This window comes from Anolis carolinensis, unplaced genomic scaffold (genome assembly GCF_035594765.1).
Source record: "Anolis carolinensis isolate JA03-04 unplaced genomic scaffold, rAnoCar3.1.pri scaffold_8, whole genome shotgun sequence".
In the NCBI taxonomy this organism is placed as follows: Eukaryota; Metazoa; Chordata; class Lepidosauria; order Squamata; family Dactyloidae; genus Anolis; species Anolis carolinensis.
Genome location: NW_026943819.1, coordinates 26,340,256 through 26,362,027, shown reverse-complemented (window position 1 = coordinate 26,362,027; position 21,772 = coordinate 26,340,256). Strand labels below are relative to the sequence as shown.

The 21,772-nt window shown below is 40.4% G+C and overlaps 1 protein-coding gene across 4 annotated transcripts in view; it reads left to right on the top strand.

Annotated features, from left to right (window-relative positions):
• sorl1 (sortilin related receptor 1) overlaps positions 1 to 21,772 on the top strand; it is a 121,269-nt gene that overhangs the window by 60,811 nt on the left and 38,686 nt on the right. For all 4 annotated transcript variants that reach the window (XR_010000494.1, XR_010000495.1, XM_062961415.1 and 1 more), the window contains exons 13-23: positions 61 to 239; positions 2,658 to 2,844; positions 4,399 to 4,527; positions 5,022 to 5,107; positions 6,641 to 6,813; positions 7,985 to 8,116; positions 11,735 to 11,826; positions 13,079 to 13,325; positions 17,455 to 17,593; positions 18,938 to 19,111; positions 20,447 to 20,560. Coding sequence is in view for 2 of the 4 variants with exons in the window: in XM_062961415.1 (XP_062817485.1) it covers positions 61 to 239; positions 2,658 to 2,844; positions 4,399 to 4,527; positions 5,022 to 5,107; positions 6,641 to 6,813; positions 7,985 to 8,116; positions 11,735 to 11,826; positions 13,079 to 13,325; positions 17,455 to 17,593; positions 18,938 to 19,111; positions 20,447 to 20,560 (1,652 nt within the window). In the remaining 2 variants the exon portion in view is untranslated. The remainder of the gene's footprint in view (positions 1 to 60; positions 240 to 2,657; positions 2,845 to 4,398; positions 4,528 to 5,021; positions 5,108 to 6,640; positions 6,814 to 7,984; positions 8,117 to 11,734; positions 11,827 to 13,078; positions 13,326 to 17,454; positions 17,594 to 18,937; positions 19,112 to 20,446; positions 20,561 to 21,772) is intronic.

The following is a 21,772-nucleotide window of genomic DNA, read 5'->3' as shown; positions in this document are numbered from 1 at the left end:
CTGTGGGTCGTGTTCAGCAAGCTGTCATGGTCTGTCTGTCTGTCCTGTGTACATCCGTAGGTACAGCACGAATGAAGGCGAGACCTGGAAGACGTTCACCTTCTCAGAGAAACCAGTCTTTGTTTATGGCCTTCTGACAGAGCCTGGTGAAAAGAGCACCATTTTCACCATCTTTGGCTCCTACAAAGAGAATGGGCACAGTTGGCTTATCCTGCAGATCAATACCACTGATGTCCTGGGTGAGTGAGAGAGTTGGTTGTGAAAATATGCTTACTCAGATGTAATTCCTCTTAGACTCAGTAGTGTTTGCTCCATAGCTAGTAAGCATACTTATTACATCTTATCTTGTAACTAGCTTTGCCCGGCCACGCGTTGCTGTGGCGAAGTATGGTGGTATGGGAAATAAATATTGAGGAATTGGTGGTAGTTAAGGTAAAAGATAAAGGTTTTCCCTGATATTAAGCCCATTATAAATGGGTCATATAGCTGTGTGGAAGGGCCTTGATTCCATAGCATTAAGTCATGACAGATAAGGTGGAGTCAAACCTTATATAGTACTAGCTGTGCCCGGCCACGCGTTGCTGTGGCGAAGTATGGTGGTATGGGAAATAGTCAAGATAATCCAGTTCAAAGCAGATAAAATAAGATTATAAATGGGTTATATAGCTGTGTGAAAGGGCCTTGAGTCTACACTGCCATATAATCCAGTTAAAATCAGATAATCTGTATTTTATAGGCAGTGTGGAAGAGGCCTAAGTGAGGCCTAACTCTGCCTGTCTGAGTGGGTTGCTAGGAGCCCAAGTGGGCGGAGCTTAGCCTTCTAACTGGCAGCAATTGGATAAAAACAATTATTCCTCTCCCTCTAATTAAGACTTTATTATTTTTTCTTTTTGTTGTATGAACGTAGAGGCATGGATAAGGGCTTGTGCTGCCAAGTTTAGTATTTCTGGGATGTGTAGTTTTGTTGTTTTGTCCTAGGCCGAAATTTCATTACCCTTTTATATATATAGATGGAATAGCCATTTTCCCTCCCTCTTTCTTTCTTGTGGAAACAGTGTTGATTTACAGGGGAGGGAGAATTCTCTTCCCTGGAAACGGCTCTACAAAATGTATTAGCGGTGATTAAAATGCTGCCGTGAAATCGCACATCCAAATCAGAGAGGCGTGTAAGTTTGGCAGAAGAATAAATTTGGATGCCGTGTATAACCAGTGTCTTCTAATGCTGCATTATAAGTGGACCACTTGGTAGCTGGAAAGCTTTTAAAAATAATAATAAGATGCTCCAAGTCATTCTATTACTGCTCTGCAGAACACCATACAGCAATGTGTAACACTTTTGTTTGCAAAATGCATTCATCTGTTGCACCAAGGCCCTGGAACCTCTTTTCACCGCAAACCGTGCACTGTCCAGTTGATCCAATGTTTATTGAAAGCGGACTATAATAAAAGCTGAATATATGAAAAGCAAGCAGAATTTCAAAAGGTTATTTCCATAAAAGCCAAAGGTACAAAATTCCATACAGAGAAAGTCTCTAAAATAAGTCCATGACATGTATCCAAGGCAGGCAAAACTATGCCTCACAAGACCAGAACGCAGGAACAGCTTCAAAGCTGGAATATATGAATTACAAGGCCCATGAAACCGAGAGTTCTTCACCCGAAGGCAGTGTTGCTCTCACAAAGATTATGCCAGTATAAACCACTTTTTAAAAGCCAGAATTTTTCCCATGAGATCATTTCTCTTGCACCTGCCTTCCCGTTCCTTATCTCTGTCGCTTGGAGAAGCAAGAAATAGATTTGCAGAGGGAGCAGGTAGTTTTGCAAGCCTTTTATGGTCCATCCCATGCAATTGGTAGGTTGTGTTTGATGGTTTTAAAATAGTGCTGGATTCTTTTAATTAGACTCATGTTTGTACCTCCAAGTTTAAATGATGCTTGCAAGCTGTAGGAGGAAACCAAGTTCAACACTTCTCTCTACAGTTGTGCCTTTCCTTCCTAACCTAATCTATATATATAAAAGGGTAACGAAATTTCGGCCTAGGACAAAACAACAAAACTACACATCCCAGAAACACTAAACTTGGCAGCACAAGCCCTCATCCATGCCTCTGCGTTCATACAACAAAAAGAAAAGAAATATAAAGTCCTAATTAGAGGGAGAGGAATAATTGTTTTTATCCAATTGCTGCCAGTTAGAAGGCTAAGCTCCGCCCACTTGGTCTCCTGGCAACCCACTCAGCCCAGGGGACAGGCAGAGTTAGGCCTCTTCCCCACTGCCTATAAAATACAGATTATCGGATTTGAACTGGATTATATGGCAGTGTAGACTCAAGGCCCTTCCACACAGCTATATAACCCATTTATAATCTTATATTATCTGCTTTGAACTGAATTATCTTGACTCCACACTGCCATATAATCCATTTCAGTGTGCAGTCGAACACAACTGTACTTAATGTCAGGAGAAAACCTTTACCCTTTACCTTAACTACCACCAATTCCTCAATACTTTATTTCCCATACCACCAGACTTCGCCACAGCAATGCGTGGCTGGCCACAGCTAGTTTTGTTTTCTAAAAGTGATATGTAACAATAGTACATGTTTGTGGGTTTTTTTGTATTAATAGTCTTTTTAATAATCCAATTTTGCTATCCAGGAGTGCCTTGCACGGAAAATGATTACAAACTCTGGTCTCCTTCTGACGAACGAGGCAACGAATGCCTTTTGGGGCACAAAACGGTCTTCAAAAGACGAACTCCCCACGCGACGTGTTTCAACGGGGAAGATTTTGATCGACCGGTCATGGTCTCCAATTGTTCTTGCACCCGAGAAGACTATGAGTGGTAAATTTATAGAGTTATACCTAAAAGAACAATGGGTTCCCCTAAAACTCTGGAGACCAAAATCCACTGCTTGTGGTAATATGAAAATAACCAAATAAACTCAATGTATATATTACAATAACATATATCCCAAAAAACAGACTGTTCCAATCGCATAGAAGTAGAAACTTACTTCAAGTAGAATGCCTGAATATACTTTTTTGTAAACTTCTTCGCAAACTTTCTGTACAAATTTTTTGATTGCATGTATATATTTATGATACGTATTATTTGTAGACCCAACCGCCTGACGAAGACTCCTGTGAGTCGAAACCGGTTGCAGGTTTGAGTCAAGTTATATGAGAACTGGAGTCTACTGATACGTAATAAAGAACAGGACATTTACTTACATGAAAAACTTGGCTTTATACTTCAAGAGAAGAACCGCTGGTTTCTACTTCTATGCGATTGGAACAGTCCTGTTTTTTGGGATATATGTTATTGTAATATATACATTGAGTTTATTTGGTTACAGTAGAGTCTCACTTATCCAACATTCACTTATCCAACGTTCTGGATTATCCAACGCACTTTTGTAGTCAATGTTTTCAATATATCGTGATATTTTGGTGCTAAATTCGTAAATACAGTAATTACTACATAGCATTACTGCGTATTGAACTACGTTTTCAGTCAAATTTGTTGTATAACTTGATGTTTTGCTGCTTAATTTGTAAAATCATAGCATAATTAGATGTTTAATAGGCTTTTCCTTAATCCCTTCTTATTATCCAACATATTCGCTTATCCAACGTTCTGCCGGCCCGTTTATGTTGGATAAGTGAGACTCTACTGTATTTTCATATTACCACAAGCAGTGTATTTTGGTCTCCACAAATTTATAGAGTTACCCACAGCACAGCCTTTTGTGGAAACATAAATCAGTGATCCAGTCATTTCAAGTCATTTCTGGCTTGCAGTGCCCAAGTCCGTAGATGGAAGTTGACTATAGAGACACCCCTGTGTACCTAGAGATTTGTGGAGAGAACGTAATAATCCAATTTCTGAATAATCCATCTGCAAAAGTTTAAATCTGTTAGACGTGGAGGACCGACTGTATTTGGAAATCCTTTCTTGAAAAATATAGCACATTCTTGGATCATCTGATAGAGAGAGCTTTCTATGAGTTACTTGAACTTTCCCAAAAATATTCCCTTTGGCCAACTGGATTTTACTGAACTCCTGATGTTTTGCATCTTTTACAATTAGAAACTATACTTAATTAATTAATTAATTAATTTACAGTATTTATATTCCGCCCTTCTTTCTCACCCCGAAGGGGACTCAGGGCGGATCACATTGCACACATAAAGGCAAACATTCAGTGCCATATAAACATAGAACAGAGACAGAGACAAGACGCAGGCACCGGGCTGGCCTCGAACTTATGACCTCTTGGTCAGAGTGATTTGTTGATTTGTTGCATCTGGCTTGCTTTCCAGCCTGCACCACAGCCCGGTCCTTAATACAATGCCCTTACATTCAGTTGCCTTTTCCTCTTTTCTTCCTGCTCAGCGATTTTGGCTTCAAGCTGAGCGAAGACCTGTCACTAGAGGTTTGCATCCCAGATCCCGAATTTGCTGGCAAGCCTTATTCTCCTCCCGTGCCGTGTCCAGTTGGCTCGACTTACAAGAAGACTAAAGGGTAAGGAGACAAAGCCTAGCAAGGATGATGTGAGTGGCATTGATAAGGAAATGTAAATGACTGGTGCTAATTATATTGTAAAGTTGTGTGTTGTTAGGGTTGCTAGAATGAAAATTGGAGACGGAAACGGCACCTTTCGTGGTTGCATAGAAGCACTGATTTCAGCAGGTGTTGCTTATCACGTAACCAAGTAACAACACCTGTTAAGGTCCTCACTTCTGCACAATCTTTAAAGTACAAGGGACATCTCCAATTTGCAGTTCAGCAACTTTCATGTCCAGTTTTTGTCCAAACAAATTAAGAGCCCTCACCAATGTGTTTATATGTGCATTTGCATGCATGCAGTGCCCTTGAAGAATGAGAATGTGCAAACTATTTTGAGTCTGAAATGCCTGGTTTTCTCCCTCTCAAACCTGCTTAACAGGGTGCTGCCCTGTGTTTGTTAAACAGCAGTTGCATTGTCCTGGAAAACACACTTTCTTTGTCTTTGTTAGGTATCGCAGGGTATCTGGAGACACTTGCTCAGGGGGTGACATTGAGGCCCGACTGGAAGGGGAATCTGTCCCATGTCCTTTGGCAGGTAAGTGATGGGTCAGCTTAATGTACAGTTGGCCCTCTGTATCCAGGGATTCTTAAAATCCCAAAAGTAAACCTTGATTTTGCTATTTTATACAAAGAGCCCCACTTTGTATGTCATTATCCATATTGTGACTTGAGTATCAATGGATTTTTGCTACCCAGAAGAGATCCTTGGAACAAGTCCGAGCGGATACTGAGATCTCACTGTAGCAGAAGAAATGAAGAGTGTCTTTTTTGTGTTGCAAAATGAGTTGTTTAATATTTATTGGTTATGTTTGTATCCTGACTTTCTTCCAGTGAGCTCCCAGCTTCATAAACAACATATATCTCTATTTTGTCCTCATGGTAACACTGGAGCCCCCAGTGGCACAGCGGATTAAACCGCTGAGCTGCTGAACTTGCTGACCGAAAGGTCAGTGATTCAAATCCGGGGAGCGGAGTGAGCTCCCGCTAGTAGCCCCAGCTTCTGCCAACCTAGCAGTTTCAAAACATACAAATGTTAGTAGATCAATAGGTACTGCTTCTGCGGGAAGGTAACGGCGCTCCTGGCCACATGACCTAGGAGGTGTCTATGAACAACACCAGCTCTTCATCTTAGAAATATAAGTGGGCACCAACCCCCAGAGTTGAACACGATTAGACTTAATGTCAGGGGAAACCTTTACCTGGCACTGGTAAGGTAGTGCAGGCTGTCAGAAAGTGACTAGCCCATAGTCGTAACTGGAGCCCCTTCTACACAGCCACATAATCCAGATGATCAGAGTCGATAATCAACATCTGCTTTGAACTGTATTACAGTAGAGTCTCACTTATCCAAGCCTCGCTTATCCAAGCCTCTGGATAATCCAAGCCATTTTTGTAGTCAATGTTTTCAATATATCGTGATATTTTGGTGCTAAATTCGTAAATACAGTAATTACAACATAACATTACTGCGTATTGAACTACTTTTTTCTGTCCAATTTGAAGTTTTGGTGCTTAATTTGTAAAATCATAACCTAATTTGATGTTTAATAGGTTTTTCCTTAATCCCTCCTTATTATCCAAGATATTCACTTATCCAAGCTTCTGCCGGCCCGTTTAGCTTGGATAAGTGAGACTCTACTGTATCTGCATCTACACTGCCATATAATGCAGTTCAAAGCAGATAATCTGGATTTTATATGGCAATGTAGAAGGGGCCTGGATCATGGATCACCTAGGACCTGAACTTGGGTCCATAATATTTGTGTGTCTGATGTTCTGACATGACACTGAAAACTAATCTCTATTGAATGTACTGAGCTACAAGTCTGCCCTCCCCACCCAAGCTGAGGAAGCCTAATGTTAAAATTGGATGAATTGGTTTCAAGGGAAAGACAGGGACATGTCACAATGCTGTGATGTTTGTCTCTTGTGCAAATATAGCATTCATGTTCGCCCCTTGTCATTTGAGTTACGTCTCAACTGATTCCCAGTCATGCACTCCTTACTCCTTCCCATCCAACCAGTTGTCCAGAATGTTCCTTCATGAGTCCTTTTCTCTTTCCTCTAGAGGAGAACGAATTCATTCTCTACACCACGCGGTACTCCATTCATCGCTATGACCTGTCCTCTGGTGTCAGCGAAGAGTTGCCTCTGACCGGGTTGCGTGGAGCCATGGCCCTTGACTTTGACTACGATCACAATTGCTTGTATTGGGCAGATGTGACGCTCGACATCATTCAGGTGAGCTTGCCCTTTGGACCTCAGGGCTCTTTCTGTGCAAGACAGGACTTCTTTGGCATTGGATTGATAAGAAAGAGTGGGCTGATAGCACCCCACAGAGGTGTTCATGGAGGATGTTTCTGGGGCCGGGCTGTGGCGGGCTGTGGCAATAAATCACTCTGACCATGAAGTCATGTGTTCGAGGCCAGCCCATGGCGGGGTGAGCACCCGTCAATTAAAAAATAAAAAAATAGCCCCTGCTCGTTGCTGACCTAGCAACCCAAAAGATAGTTGCATCTATCAAGTATGAAATAAGGTACCACCTATAAAGTGGGGAGGCATATTTAACTAATTTATGACGTTGGAATGAGGAAGTGCCGTCACAGTGGATGATGAAGCAGCTGCTCCCCCCTGTGGCCAGAATCGAACATCAGGAGAAGGTTAAATTGCCTCTGTGTCTGTCTCTGTCTCGGTTCTATGTGTATATGGGCATTGAATGTTTGCCCTATATGTATATAATGTGATCCGCCCTGAGTCCCCTTCACGGTATTTAAATACTGTAAATAAATAAATTTACAGAACTGAAAGAACCAAACCCTCAGGCCTGTCTTCTGTAGTACGATAATTTTAGGACACCAGGCAGCAGTAGAGTTGAAGCAGGAGAAAAACAAATAATAATATACAGTGGGTCCTCCGGTCCATTATTTTCAGGAATCGTAAATATTAGTAGATGGCAGTAATGGACATGGAAACATATGTATTCATATATAAGTTTAAATAATAAATAAATAAATATAACCGTCATTTAACAATATGAGGCATGATTGCTTTTTTTGTACTTACAACAGGTTCTGGAACTGAACCTCCTTAGATACAGTGAATTCACTGTCTTGTTTACTGTTTATTTTATTAGCAATGGTCTCAATCAAATAAGTTTCTATTCTAAGTGGAAGTAGATACAAATTCATTTTAATGTACTGGGTCATGGGAGATCCTTTCGTCAAAGTTATTGTTTGATATCTACTTGATTTCATGTTCATTTTTGAGTCTTTGTGTTTCATTAGGAATGATATTTCAGCCCTAACCCAAGAGTAGCACTTTTCTCATCTTCAAGAGTATCTCCTTCGTATGTTTCTTCACTTACAAGATTAATTGAAGTTGCTGATGCCTTGGGTCTCTTGTTTGTTTTCAGCGTCTGTGTCTAAATGGAAGTTCTGGGCAGGAGATTATCATCAGCACAGGACTGGAGACAGTTGAAGCATTGGCTTTTGAACCCATCAGTCAACTGCTTTACTGGGTGAATGCTGGCATTCCCAAAATCGAGGTAAGTCTCTCTATACAACTTTGACATGCTTTTCGTTGTCCTGTCTGTTCAGTGGTATTCAAGGTGGCCAATGGAGGATCCCTCTGGTTAGGAAGTAGCCTGGCTTTGAAGCTGCAAGGCTGTTCAGTGCTATTCAAGGTGGCCAATGGAGGATCCCTCTGGTTAGGAAGCAGCCTGGCCTTGAAGCTACAAGGCTGTTCAGTGCTATTTAAGATGGCCAATGGAAGATCCCTCTGGTTAGGAAGCAGCCTGGCTTTGAAGCTACAAGGCCATTCAGTGCTATTCAAGGGGGCCAATGGAGGATCCCTCTGATTAGGAAGCAGCTTGGCTTTGAAGCTGCAAGGCTGTTCAGTGCTATTCAAGGTGACCAATGGAGGATCCCTCTGATTAGGAAGCAGCCTGGCTTTAAGCTGCAAGGCTGTTCAGTACGATTCAAGGTGGCCAATGGAGGATCCCTCTGATTAGGAAGCAGCCTGGCTTTGAAGCTGCAAGGCTGTTCAGTACGATTCAAGGTGGCCAATGGAGGATCCCTCTGGTTGGGAAGCAGCCTGGCTTTGAAGCTGCAAGGCTGTTCAGTGCTATTCAAGTTGGTAAGTAATTGGGGGTTTTCTGTTATTTGGACTTTATTTTTCTAGGTTTTCTGATTGAAAGACATATATTGAATTACTGTGTCTTTTGTGGCCAAATTTGTTGTGATTTGATTCAGTGGTTTTGTTGTTTACTCCATGAAAAAAACCGCACATTACATTTATATATATATAGACTAGCTTTGCCCGGCCACGCGTTGCTGTGGCTTATGGGAACCCTTTGTTGGAGTAGCTGGAGCTTTTTGTTGTATGAACGTAGAGGCATGGATGAGGGGTTGTGCTGCCAAGTTTAGTGTTTCTGGGATGTGTAATTTTGTTGTTTTGTCCTAGGCCAAAATTTCATTACCCTTTTATATATATAGATATCCTACTTGTCATGGCTAACTACTTGGGAGAGGCATTCCTGGCCAAATTTGAAACTCTCAGAGACATTTAAAACCGGCTTCTAGGATGCACTTTAAGCTGATCCGACAGAGCAATTAAATGCTCCTTTTTTCCTGGCCAAACGTGTGCGAATGGATTTTTTTTTCAACCTGGAAAGCACAATTGATTTAGGTGTGGAGCAGAAACAATCCTAGAAATCTATTATCCTTTGTAGGAAACAATTGACTCTGACACATTTGCAGACTGTTTCCTGAGCTGATGACTGGTCTGCGTGGAAGCAAGCTGCTACTTCTTTTTAAACAAAGCTCCATTTGCTCCCATAAGGGGTGGTGCGGGGGTGGCTGGCAAACCGAATAAGTGAACAGATTTATCAGAGTTGCCTGAAGGAAGCAATTGACTGAGCTTCACAGAGTACGCCTGGGCTTTGTTTTGCTTTATAGAGAGCAATGAGGTTAACAGCTCCGCTCCACATCTTGTTGTTGTGTGGCTTCAAGTTGTTTCCCATGTATTGTGACCCTAATGCAAACTTACCATCAATATCGTTCATATACGTATTTACTATTTATTTCTTCTGAAGCTGAGAGAATGTGCCCATGGACAGCTAATGGTTTTCCATGACTGAGCAGGGATTCGAACCCTGGTCTCCAATGCAACATCCAAACCACAACACCAAGATGCCTTTCTTGTTGTTGTTGTTGTTGTGTTTCTCCAAGCCATTATTGACTTATTATTATTATTATTATTATTATTATTATTATTATTATTATTATTATTATTATTTTATTATGACACAGCAAACAAGATAGATATGCTGGATTTCGTATCACAAAATCACAAGTCAAACACTTCCCAAGTGTCTAGGACTGTGTGATGTATTTTCGGATGATGCGCGCAGATCCCAGTAGGGTGGCCTTTTGCAGTTAGCAAAATTTATTATTATTATTTTTATTATATTATGACACAGCAAACAAAATAGACATGCTGGATTTTGTATCACAAGTCGAACACTTCCCAAGTGTCTAGGACTGTGTGATGTATTTTCGGATGATGCGTGCAGATCCCAGTAGGGTGGCCTTTTGCAGTTGGCAAAATTTATTATTATTATTATTATTATTATTATTATTATATTATGACACAGCAAAGAAAATAGACATGCTGGATTTCGTATCACAAGTCGAACACTTCCCAAGTGTTTAGGACTGTGTGATGTATTTTCGAATGATGTGTGCAGATCCCAGTAGGGTGGCCTTTTGCAGTTGGCGGATCGTGATTTTGTCAATGTCTATTGTTTCCAAATGCCGGCTGAGATCTTTTGGCACGGCACCCAGTTTGCCCATCACCACCGGGACCACCTGCACTGGTTTCTGCCAGAGTCTTTGAAGTTCAATCTTGAGGTCTTGATAGCGGCTGAGTTTTTCCTGTTGTTTTTCGTCAATGCGACTGTTGCCTATTATTATTATTATTATTATTATTATTATTATTATTATTATTATTATTATTACAACATTTCTACCCCGCCCTTCTCACCCACAAAGGGGACTCAGGGTGGCTTACAATGTGAGGAAATTGCTGTGTTTCTATTGTTATTATATATTATATGTTATTATATATAAAAAGGATTTAACACATTTATTTTGACCTTCTGACCAACAACTGTGCATTAAGGTGATAAGGAGAGGTGGGCACTAAATAGCAATGTATTATTATTATTATTATTATTATTATTATTATTATTGTGACATTACTACATTACAGCAAGGTAAAAGGACTTTGTAGTATAAAAAATATTTATTTCTTGTTTATTTTTTCTTTAACTAGACCCAAAGGAAGCCAGCAAATTTGAACTTGTTGTTAGTTCTCTGGATGAATAAATTGAAATCCACAAGTGTGTGGACAGTTTCAGCAGAAAGGAGGATACCATGAAAATGAAAACAATCTGGCTCCCAGTATTAAAAAAAACCCTCTAAAATCAGGACAGTAAATAAAGAACAACACTCAGAAAACTGGAAAGAATCAGGGCCAGCTAACACCTTCCAACAAAGGATTTTCCCAGACAGGAAGCAGCCAGGCTTTGAAGCTGCAAGGCCATTCAGTGCTAATCAATGTGGCCAATTGCAACATTCACATTTGCCTCAAACAGATAAGAGCTCTTTCTCCCACCCTGGACCTTCCAAAGATATATAAACCCCACTTTCTTAGTTTCCAACAGACCTCACAACCTCTAAAGATGCCTGCCATAGATGTGGGCAAAACGTCAGGAGAGAATGCTTCTGGGACATGGCCATACAGCCAGGAAAACTCACAGCAACCCAGTGAATAAATATAGTTTGGCAAGAGATTCTGGTTCCTTAACTTATCTCCTTCTTCATTAGTGGTGGGCAGCCAGTGGCACTCCATATATTGTTGGATTGTATCTCCCACGATCTCTTACCCTCTGACCTGAGAGTGATGGGATTTGTAGTCTTAACAGTTGCCTGGAGGGTTGCAGTCTAAAAGGAAGAACCGGGAAAGAGAAATTGACCATGAATTGCAAATGTAACCGAGGCCAGTTTTTGATTGTAAACCTTTAACCGGATTGTAGTGGAACTATTTTGCTTGCAAGATTTTGAACCAGTAGGTCAATTGTCTACTCTTTTGTTTCTATCAGGTTGCCAACCCGGATGGAGACTTGAGACTTACGATTCTGAATTCCTCTGTGCTCCAGCGGCCACGAGCCTTGACCCTGGTACCCAAAGAAGGGTAAGTAGGATGATGGAAAGTGGGGATTATGGTCTGGTTGAAGGCCGCTGCAAATATCATTAAATGGACGAGGGTTGAATGAAAAGTAATGCCTCCACCTTCGTAACTCCTCAACAGATGGCAGTCCTGGTATGCGGCAGGTACTGGCTTGTTCAGTAGACTGTCCTCTACAATTCCATTTGGCGGGAAGCCTTAGCATTGAACGGTTGTGTTGTTAAAGTGCGAAGTATTGAACCCTGTGCAGACGGTCGGTCAATGCGACTTAACATTGACAGCAGAAGGTGTCACTCCAAAGGAGATTCATCAGAGAATGCAAGCTGTTTATGGTGACTGCGTTGATGTGAGTCTTGTGCATCGTTGGGCAAGTAAGTTTAAAGATGTCGAGGTGGGAACATCTGACTTGTGTGACACACTAAGAGTTGGACATCCTGTGACAGCAACCACTGAGTTTCATAAGCAAAAAGTGGACAGATTGATTCAGGACGATTGTCATATCACTCAGAGAGAAATTTCAATAATAATAATAATAATAATAATAATAATAATAATAATAATAACAACAACTTTATTCTTTACCCCGCCCCATCTCCCCGAAGGGACTCGGGGCGGCTTACATGGGGCCATGCCCAGACACAACAGCACAAAATCAAAACAAAAACAATAAACAAATCAGCCAACAATAAAACATCAACATGGATAAAAACAGTCATAAAAGGTCAATATACAAAATCAAATGTTAAAATCATGAGTTGGATCAAAAGATCTGGGCCACGGTGCAGAAAAAAATTCAAGTCATCAGTGAGGGGGAATTACACAGCAGGTGTAGTAATTAAAGTTCTAAGTGTTCAAGCGTAATTGGCATTTCACAAGAACGTGTGGGTCACATTATTGCTTTGCTTGGGTATCTGTATGATGGGTCCTGTGAGACGCTGGTTGCGGAAACAGAGTGTCGACTTCTTCCATGACAGCTTCAGAAAACTTGTTAATTATTGGCAGAAATGTATCCAATTGTCTGGTTATTATGTGGAAAAGTGAATAGTGGTAGTTAAAGAGTACATTCTAAGGATTATTTCTGCATTTGATTTATTAAAATGTTCCCATCCAAACCCAAGTAATGAAGGTGGAGGCATTACTTTTCATTCAACCCTCGTATTCTGTTTAGTGTAACAATATGGATTTGTGGCTTTAGGTCTTGATTTTGCCAATGATAAAAGCAGTTGACGAACCAGTTCCTGGGTTTTTGCTTTCTCAGGCTGATGTTTTGGACCGACTGGGGAGATTCCAAGCCTGGCATTTACCGCAGCGAAATGGATGGCTCTTCTCCGGCTTGCATCGTCTCCGAGGGGGTGAGGTGGCCCAACGGCATTTCTGTGGACGACCGATGGATCTACTGGACGGAGGCGTACATGGACAGGATCGAGCGCGTTGACTTCAATGGCATGCAGAGATCGGTTATCCTGGATAGCCTGCCCCATCCTTACGCCATTGCTGTTTTTAAGGTACTGTATATACTCGAAGATAAGCCGAGTTTTTCATCCCTTTTTTTTTGAACTGAAAAGGCCTCCCTCGGCTTATAATGGGGTCAAGTCCGGGCAACAGAACCTGGAGCCCATTGCTTGCAATATATGATATATTCCTCTCTTACCCTCCCTTATCAGTGTGTTTTCCAAAGTCTCCCTCGCTTTTAACCAAGGGAATGTTTTGAAAAGGGAAAGACACCCTTGCAAGTCAGGAAGAAGAAAAATATATATCCATTAATCTTATAAAAGCATTTTCCCCTGAAATATTTGTTAAACTTATACAGATATATAGGCATTAACCCCCTGCATTCATTTGCAATCCCTATGTACTTATATCTATCTATCTATCAATCTATATACATTAATTTTATATATGAATTTTCCCCTTATATGTTTGCAAGTCTTTGCAAATCCTATATACGTATAGATATCTAGAGATTCCATGTACCTGTATATCTGTAGCTATGTGTATACATTATTTTATATGTGAATTTTCACCTCACAAGTTTGCAAGTCCTTGCAAATCCTATACAAATATAATTATCTGTATAGAGAGAGATGTCTAGATAGATATATATGAATATAGATATATAGGGCTTGCAAATATTGCAAGGGAAATGCTCATGCGCGCACACACATAGATTTCTAGATAGATATAAACATAAATATTGAGGGCTTGCAAATATTGCAGGAGTGAAATGAACATATATATAGAGAGTATTTGCAAATGTTTCAGGGGGAAATGCATATGTGAAATTAGTATACAATATATAATTATAGATTTATATTTAGCTCTGCATTGTTTATGTAGACATTGAATGTTTGCCTGTTACTATGTTGGAAGCTGGCCTGAGTCCCCGGGGGAGATAGGGCAGGGTACAAATGAAGCATTATTATTATTATTATTATTATTATTATTATTATTATTATTATTATTATTTTATTGTTAATACCATATTGTTTTGTTGACCCTACTTTTCCACTTACAGAGCTAGTTTACTGTTTTTCTTTGAAATACGGTAAATATTACGTACTAATGCCTCATAATAATTTCCTTGGGACCTATTTTCATATTGAAATTTACCAGTAGCTGCTTCATTTCCCACCCTCGGCTTTACTCGGGTCAATAAGTTATCCCAGTTTTTTGTTGTAAAATTAGGTGCCTCGGCTTATGTTAGAGTTGGCTTATACTCGAGTATATACGGTACTTGGGTGACTGCTCTTCCTTAAGATGAATTCATTGTGAAGTTTTCTTGGAAAGAGTCATTCAGAGGGTTTGTTTCCATTGCCTTCTCCTGAAACTGCCTTAAGTCTCCAGTGAGTTTTTATGGCTGAGCATGGATTTAAATTCTCATCTCCAAGGTTGTAATTGAACATTCAAACCATAGCATCACAGTGCTATTTTCAACTGTTCTACTTAAAAATTCTCCAGATTCCTTCTTGAAAAGTACTCCACTTTGAAGGAATTTTGCATCCATCAAGCACATGGTGGGCGTCAATGAACATCTCCTGATGTTGGTGATATGCAATAGTGAAACTACAGCCACATCTTGCAAAAACGATGGTTAAAAATGATGGAAGATGTGATTTAGGGAGGAAAGTTGGCCCTCAGTCACCTTGCATTTCCCCATTTATGCTCTAATGTTGTTTCCAATGATGGTAACTCATTTGAGAATCCTAAAGCTCTTGCTGAAATCAGGGCAAACACATTTATCTCATGTAGGAGGACTGTCGTGTTTGCGTGCCTTTCAGAAAGGCTCTATTCCAGTCCAATTCCCCTTTGGCTGCTTACATCTAAATCCAGGTTACCAAGTTGCCCCTGGCAACCTGCGAAGGAAACTCGGTCCTCCGGTACAGGATGTCCTTGCAAAGAGAATGAGGACGTCACCGGGAAGAGAACAGCTGGCTTCTGGTTCTGGCGATTCTCAAGTTTATTTCTTTAATTGGATTTTTTGCATTATTTCATTTAGTTTTCTTGGCAGAGCTGGTTTTAAATTAAAGCGTCATATTCCGGATTTCCTTTCATTAGAAACTGTCCTGAATGACCAGGGCCAGGCAAAAATAAGTTACTGTATATACTCGAGTATTAGCCTAGTTTTTCAGCCCTTTTTTATGTTATTTTGTTATTTTGTGCAGGCAATGTTATTTTGCACTGTATTGTCCATTTCAATCGTGAAATACCTTCCCCATTCCGGCACATTCTGTACTGGGTTTTATGAATTAGTCTTCTGTTTTAATATTGTATGCTTCATGTCGATTTTATCGATTGTTTTACTGATAATTGAGGTTTTATTGGTATAATTGTTTTATTGTTTTATCATTGATATTTGATTGTTTTATCGGGCTAGGCCCCATGTAAGCCACGCCGAGTCCCTTCGGGGAGATGGGGCGGGGTATAAAAATAAAGTTGTTATTATTATTATTATTATTATTATTATTATTATTATTATAAGACTGAAAAAGCCCCCCTTGGCTTATACGCAGGGTCCTGGTTGGCTTATATTTGGGTCACCTTATATTTATTTATTTATTTATTTACAGCATTTATATTCCGCCCTTCTCACCCCGAAGGGGACTCAGGGCGGATCACATTACACATATAGGCAAACATTCAATGCCTTTTATCTTAGAACAAAGACAAGACAAACATAGGCTCCGAGCGGGCCTCGAACTCATAACCTCCTGGTCAGAGTGATTCATTGCAACTGGTTGCAGCTGGCTTGCTCTCCAGCCTGCGCCACAGCCCGGGCCCAAGATATACTTGAGAATATATGGTACATTTATTATTTTTCTCTATTATTATTGGTATTATTACATTTATTATTTTTCTCTATTATTGTTGCTACCATTATATTTATTTTACTCTATTTTTATTATTATTATTAATAATACATTTATTATTTCACTCTGATCTTATTATTATTATTGCATTTATTATTTTACTCTATTTATTATTACTTGTAGGAGCCCCGGTGGCGAAGTGCGCTAAAGCACTGAGCTGGAGACCGAAAGGTCCCAGGTTCAAACCCCGGGAGCGGAATGAGCTCCCGCTGTTAGCCCCAGCTCCTGCCAACCTAGCAGTTCGAAAACATGCCAATGTGAGTAGATCAATAGGTACCGCTCCGGCGGGAATGTAACAGCGCTCCATGCAGTCATGACGGCCACATGACCTTGGAGGTGTCTACGGACAACGCTGGCTCTTCGGCTTAGAAATGGAGATGAACACCAACCTCCAGAGTCAGACATGAGTGGACTTAACGTCAGGGAGACTTTTAAGCAGAGGCTGGATGGCCATCTGTCGGGGGTGCTTTGAATGCAATTTCCTGCTTCTTAGCAGGGGGTTGGACTCTACTATTCTATGATTCTATGATTCTAGGGGAAACCTTTACCTTTACCTATTAGTACTTGTATTGTTTTCCTGTATTTATTATTATTATTATATGTTTTATTTTACCCTATTATTATTAAAAGGATCCATAAGCACATTTACATTGAAGAAGATGAGAATAATGATTTGATCAGAGTCTTATCTTAAATTTGAACTTTATGTAAATATTCAAAAACATTTAACCTACTGATGCCTCAATTCATGTAATTAATTAATGTATCTATTTTTATTTCTGAAATTTACCACCCTCGGCTTATACTGGAGTCAATGTTTTCCCAGTTTTTTTGTGGTAAAATTAGGTGCCTCGGCTTATATTCGGGTCGGCTTATACTCAAGTATATACGTTATATATATATATATAAAGATCTTTTTCACACATCGTGCTGTCGAGTCAGGCATCGTCCCCCATTCTGTATCTTTGCATTTCACTTTTTCCTGCCTAAGTGGAGTATCTTGCATTTGTCTTTGCTGAACTTCATTTGTCTTAATGATGAGGAATATAGGAGTTGTAGTCCAGCATCTTAAGGGCCACATTAAATGACATGACGGGCTGGATTTTGCCTGTGGGCATTGAGTTTCACACACATGCCTTAGGGTTTCCATATGTTGGAAATGACTTGAAGGCACACAATTGTAACATAAACATAGAGAAATTGGTAGTTTTCGCATGTATTTTTTCACCAAATGTTTAAAAATGGAAGTGTTTCCTTTTTTTTGCAGAATGAAATCTATTGGAATGACTGGTCCCAGCTGAGCATTTTCAGAGCCTCAAAGCACAGTGGTTCTAGAATGGAGACGTTGGTTGACCATCTCAATGGTGTGATGGATATGAAGATCTTTTATCGTGGGAAGACATCAGGTATGGCTGCATTTACTTTGAGCTTTTCTAATGAGGAATGCTAAGGTCATTCTTGTGTGTCTTTGAGATATGGCTCCCATCTGGTGTCCAAAAACTCAAACCTATCACAAAGTTTTCTTGACAAGATATTGTTCAAAGGGTTTTTTCTTTGTTAAGATGGAGAAAGAGAAATGTTCTTGTTGTATCCCAGAGCAGGAACACCTCTGTACTTAACCTCCACACCAGTCCAGTAAATCAACAAGCAGTTTAAGAATATATTAAAGGCAAAGCAATAAAAATTGTAAAAACAGTTTAGTCCAAAAATATGAAATAGTCCATTAACTCCAAGGTACAAAATAGTCCATTAACTCCAAGGTACAAAGGTAGGATTCAAAAACCAAGAATGCAAAAGATCCAGATAAACAACGCAGCATAAATCCATTACACATAACTCCAGAATAATCTTTTGGACTTGGAAAACAACAACTTGGATAGCTGAAAGTATGAAACTAGAAATTCCCTTGGCTAAGGCTTTATGCAAGATGTTCGTTAAACTCCAACGTTGCCCAGACTGATCTAAAAATCTTTTCCGTGTCTCATATAAAGCTTTTCCTGTCTCATAGACTGTCATGAAATCATTTTGTTTACCTTTACAACTACATAAGGGTCTCTTAGATAACAAGTGCAATGACCTTCAGCATGCTTGAGAACGCCCCCAAAGTTTATGAAAGTTTTGCCTCCTATCTCCTGGCTCATGAGCCTCTTCACCTGGCAATTCATCTTCAGAACTCACTTCCCTAGAGAAAGGCTTCAGGAATGTGGCCTTCAGAAACTACAGGAAAAACACAACACTCATTTTCAGGACTTAAAATCTCATGCTGGCTCACAGGCTCAGCAATGCCATCATCCACAGTGACACCAGAAACAAACATTGGCTGATTTACAACAGTTCTGCACACAAAGTGGAATTCATTCTACATTTAATGTGTAAAAATCACTTTGGGTGCAGTCATTCATTTTGGTGTGGAAAAGGTAGAGTGGAAAGATGCAAAATGCATTAATTGCCATAGTTTGTGGGATGTTATTGAATATTGTAGGCTCTAAGGTGGTAGTTTCCACTGTTACTTCCAAGCTTTTCCCCACTTGCATGACTTCATTCATGTGTGTTTCCAAACCATGTTAATTATCAAGGACTCCACTTCTAGTTTTATTTTGAACTTGAAAGGATCAATGCAAGGTGCGGAATCGTATCTGCCCCTTGAAAGCATCAGCTCCTTTCAACGTTCCAGTAGGAAGGCTTCTTGGGCCGTAGCATTTACAACGTGCTCTTCCATCTTCTCTACTTTCTCTGGGTCGTCCGGACAGGGCAGAACGCATGTGTGGCCAAGCCCTGCAGCCTCCTCTGCCTTCCAAAACTGAACAACAGCCGAAGCTGCAAGTGTCCCGAAGGAGTCTCCAGCCATGTTCTCTCAACAGGAGAGGTGAAATGTGATTGCCCACCAGGATATCTCTTGAAGAACAGTAGCTGCGTAAAAGAAGGTAGGACGTACAAACTTACGTTTTATGTAGGCGGAGTAGATTGCAACATTCAGAACTTGAGAAAATTTACTTTTTTACTGTGTTGTCGAAGGCTTTCATGGCCAGGATCACAGGGTTGTTGGATGTTTTCTAGGCTGTATGGCCATGTTCCAGAAGTATTCTCTCCTGACGTTTTGCCCACATCTGTGGCAGGCATCCTCAGAGGTTGTGAGTTATATGGAGAAACAAAGCAAGGAAGGTTTATATATCTGTGGAAAGTCCAGGGTGAGAGAAGAAGTCAGTTGGAGGCCAGTGTGAATGTTGTAGTTAATCGCCTTAATTAGCATTGAATAGCTTCATCTCCTGGCTTCTTCCTGTCTGAGGGCATCCATTGTTCAGAGTCGTTAGCTGCCCCTGGTTGATTCATGTCTGGAACTCCTCTGTTTTCAGAGTGTGGCTTCTTATTTACTGTTCTGATTTTTGAGTTTTTTTAATACTGGTAGCCAGATTTTGTTCATTTTCCTGGTTTTCTCCTTTCTGTTGAAGTTGTTGAGGCCCGGGCTGTGGCACAGGCGGGAGAGCAAGCCAGCTGCAATTAACTGCAATGAATCACTCTGACCAGGAGGTCATGAGTTCGACGCCCGCTCGGAGCCTATGTTTGTTTGTCTTTGTTCTATGTCAAAAGGCATTGAATGTTTGCCTATATGTGTAATGTGATCCGCCCTGAGTCCCCTTCGGGGTGAGAAGGGCGGAATATAAATGCTGTAAATAAATAATAAAATAAATAATTGTCCACATGCTTGTGGATTTCAATGGCTTCTCTGTGTAGTCTGACATGGTAGTTGTTGGAGTGGTCAATCATTTCTGTGTTCTCAAATAATAGACTATGTCCACGTTGGCTCATCAAGTGCTCTGCTATGGCTGATTCCTCTGGTTGATAAATAAGGAGCAGCACTCTGAAAACAGAGGAGTTCCAGACATGAATCAACCAGGGGCAGCTAACGTCTCTGAACAAAGGATGCCCCCAGGCAGGAATAAGCCAGGAGATGAAGCTATTCAATGCTAATTAAGGCGATTAACTACAACATTCACACTGGCCTCCAACTGACAAGAGTTCTTCTCTCACCCTGGACTTTCCACAGATATATATTAACCTTCCTTGCTTAGTTTCTCCATACTTAAATCCCTCACATAATCATTCTGCCTCTTCAAAGCCCCCAATGAAGAATCAATGATGCTCTTTAAGTGCTTGGAAGTGCCTTTTATGTATTTTGCTAGGTCCTATATTGTTTAGTTTTCGCTTTTTTAAAAAAAAGTCTGTTCTGGTTCTCTTACCCCTCCCTGGCTTTGCATTAGACAACACCTGCCTCCCCAGCCAGTACAGGTGCTCCAATGGGAATTGCATCAACAGCATTTGGCAGTGTGACAACGACAACGACTGTGGGGACATGAGCGATGAAAAGAACTGCCGTAAGTTAACATTGATATCTGTTCTTTGCGTCATTTTTTTTGTCCTGAAATATTGATGGTGGCAATAATGCACCACTCTACTGTATGTTTTGACTGATGTTATCACTATTTCAATTAATTACTTTGTCCCAAAGTGGCTTTAATTTTGTACGTTGCATCCACAAGAGTGCCTCTCTTTTTAAAATCTGGGATTGTGCATTGAGACTATTTTTATAGGACACCAGTGCCATCTATGCCCTCTTTTATATCTTTGGTGGCTCAGTGGGTTAAACCGCTGAGCTGATGAACTTGCTGACTGAAAGGTCAGTGGTTCGAATCCAGGGAGTAGGGTGAGCTCCCGCTGTTAGCCCCAGTTTCTGTCTACCTAGCAGTTCGAAAACATGCAAATGTGAGTAGATCAATAGGCACTGCTCCGGCGGGAACGTAACAGCGCTCCATGCAGTCATGCTGGCCACATGACCTTGGAGGTGTCTATGGACAACGCCGGCTCTTTGGCTTAGAAATGGAAATGAGCACCATACCCCCAGAGTCGGACATGACTAGACTTAATGTCAGGCGAAAACCTTTACCTTTACTATGGCACCAGTGTCTTTATTTTATTCTAATTTTTGTTTCATTCCCACAAAGATTTCTCCCCATAAACTTTCAATATTTGGATATCATTTAGCTCTTGATATATTTTTGACACTTTTGATTCATTGTTATTTATTTATTTATTTATTTATTTAATTTATAAACCACTCTTCTCCCCCAGGGGGACCCAGAGCGGTCTTACATAATGGCAAGATTAATGCCACATATAATACAAAATATAGTAAAACAAACGATCGTAAAAACACACTTAAAAACCAAAAAAATTGTTTCCATTACTCCGTATCCTTTCCGGTTTGTTTACTACAGTGGTTCAGTATCCCTACAATAATCTATATATGGGTCAAATACTCACCAAACCCAGTAGTTGATAAAGTTACTTTTTTTTTGGAGTGTAATTCCCATAATCCTTCAACTGCTGTGTCATGCTGGCTCAGAATTTCTGAGAGCTTCAGTCCTGGAAAAGGGCCTTCTATATACTTTGATGCAACCCACAACCAAGATGAGTCAATACTGATGTATTATTGCATGTCTTTTCCATTCTGGTGTCCTCCTGGTCTTTTAGACTGTGGCTCTCTTTAATCACAGATGATATTGTCAATGGACAAGTATGGTAGAAAG